Source organism: Trichechus manatus, unplaced genomic scaffold (assembly GCF_000243295.1).
Source record: "Trichechus manatus latirostris isolate Lorelei unplaced genomic scaffold, TriManLat1.0 scaffold00002, whole genome shotgun sequence".
NCBI classification, from domain to species: domain Eukaryota; kingdom Metazoa; phylum Chordata; class Mammalia; order Sirenia; family Trichechidae; genus Trichechus; species Trichechus manatus.
Window position 1 is genome coordinate 42967034 of NW_004443938.1, and position 1876 is coordinate 42968909.

Sequence of the window (1876 nt, forward strand, 5' to 3'; positions counted from 1 at the left end):
AGTAATCATAGAGAAGATATAGCTTTTGCTTGCCAAAATCTGTATGTATTATACAAGAAAGATCTAAAATTGCCCTTTATAATGAACCTAAGCAGAACTATTTGGTCTTCATCAAAACTTGAAAGGAAGACAGCTGTCTTGTGGAGATTCTGAAAACATGAAAATTCCTCTTTAAAACAGACTTGAAATGTTTCAGCACATAAAATTCAACTAGCATACTGAATATCTTCTGTTTAAGATAGCTAAGATCTTTGTAAGGTTAAGATGACTCCTCTGAAGATCTCTGGTGAATATTTGGAAATAAAACTGTGTCTTTTGAATATTTTTTAAATGCTTTCATAAACTTCAGTTTTAGGATTCTTTCAGGATGTAGATTTCCATAGGTTTTCTTCAAGCTAATGTAGAAGGAAATTATCTTGGTTGTAGACCTTCAAATATTTAGATAAATACATTTATCTTCGTGAGCATTTTCACATTACTTTCTAAGTACACAAATCAGGTTGTCAGGAAGTTTATAATTTTAGAAGAATAATGTCTGGTTTAAAATAGTAAATCTGAATCACAACAAAGCAGGCTCCTTGGAAATATACGTTCCCCTGGAAACTTAAGAATCTACAGGTTATTCTCATCACGTGCCATCTCCCTGATAAGATGGTACAAGCATTTACGTGTCAATCTTTGCCTTCCCTTGAAACTTGTTTTCCTTAGGGACGAAACTGAAGGACGAGTTTTCAATCTTTGTAGGCAACCTGTGCTTTCTCTTCTCATAGTGAAACTTTCTGGCCGGGCTAATTCTATTCAATTTAAAGCAGCAAACGTGGAAATGCCTGGTGTGGTATGGTGTGGTCATGTTGGCCTTCTCTGGAACAAATGCTTTCTTCATATTTATTAAATAAAATTAAACTGAAATGAATTTTGAATCAACATTTCAAGCCTTCCTTATAATTAAAATACAGAAGCATAAAAACTACAGGCTCTAAAATCTTAACTGATAAATATAAATACTAAAAATGTTATATAAAATCTTGAGTGCATTATTACCAAAACAGAATATTCAGGAAATATATCATTGAGGAAAACACATACATCATATTTGCCAAAAATATATGCCAAATAATATAACTATTTGCCAAAATGAAGTAATTCTAAAGAAATCAAAAATCAAGAAAATAAATAATTTTTTTTATGACACTCACCAATCATAATTGAAGACTCACAGTGATAGTAACCATTGCTTTGTTTTTTCTTCACCATGGAACACAGATCTATACGATATAACATTTCTTCTCCAAATCTGTGACTGATAAATTTTTCATAGAGTTCAGGATCTATTTTTTTCACTCCCTTGAAACGAAAAAACAAAATTGCATCAATGAATCATTTCACCCAGAACCACTTCCCAGTTCATACTTATATCACTTTCTTAAAACCCGATATTACATCGTGATATACAATACTGCCTACTGGCACTTGAAAATGCATACCACAAAACTGTTGTAAAGTTGTTTTTGAAAGAAACCAACATTAAAGAGTCGGGTTTGATGCTGGCAGCATTCATATCTTAATATACTTGAAGCTTCAGAAATAATAAAGTACATCAGGTAGAAATGTAACGTATCAAAGAAAGAGTAATCATCTCCAACAACAATGCACCTATGAGTGAATTAAAAAACAAAAAAAGGGATGTGGATCCTAACATTTTAGAGCGGGAAAAAAATGTTCTAACAAGATGGATGCAATTTTCAAACTCCTCATGTAAGAATAACACTGGAGGAGAATTAAAAGTTACATGAATTGGGGACGGGGGAGGTCAGTAAATCTCCCCAATTCTTCACCTGTCATCCTTATTCTCCATGTACTGTCATAGCAGGAACAA

General features: G+C 32.6%; 1 protein-coding gene across 8 annotated transcripts in view; it reads right to left on the reverse strand.

Moving 5' to 3' along the window:
• AKAP7 (A-kinase anchoring protein 7) overlaps positions 1-1876 on the reverse strand; it is a 166593-nt gene that overhangs the window by 77407 nt on the left and 87310 nt on the right. For all 8 annotated transcript variants that reach the window (XM_023730192.1, XM_004368924.2, XM_023730169.1 and 5 more), the window contains one exon: positions 1197-1344. In XM_023730192.1, coding sequence (XP_023585960.1) covers positions 1197-1344 — 148 coding nt within the window. The remainder of the gene's footprint in view (positions 1-1196; positions 1345-1876) is intronic.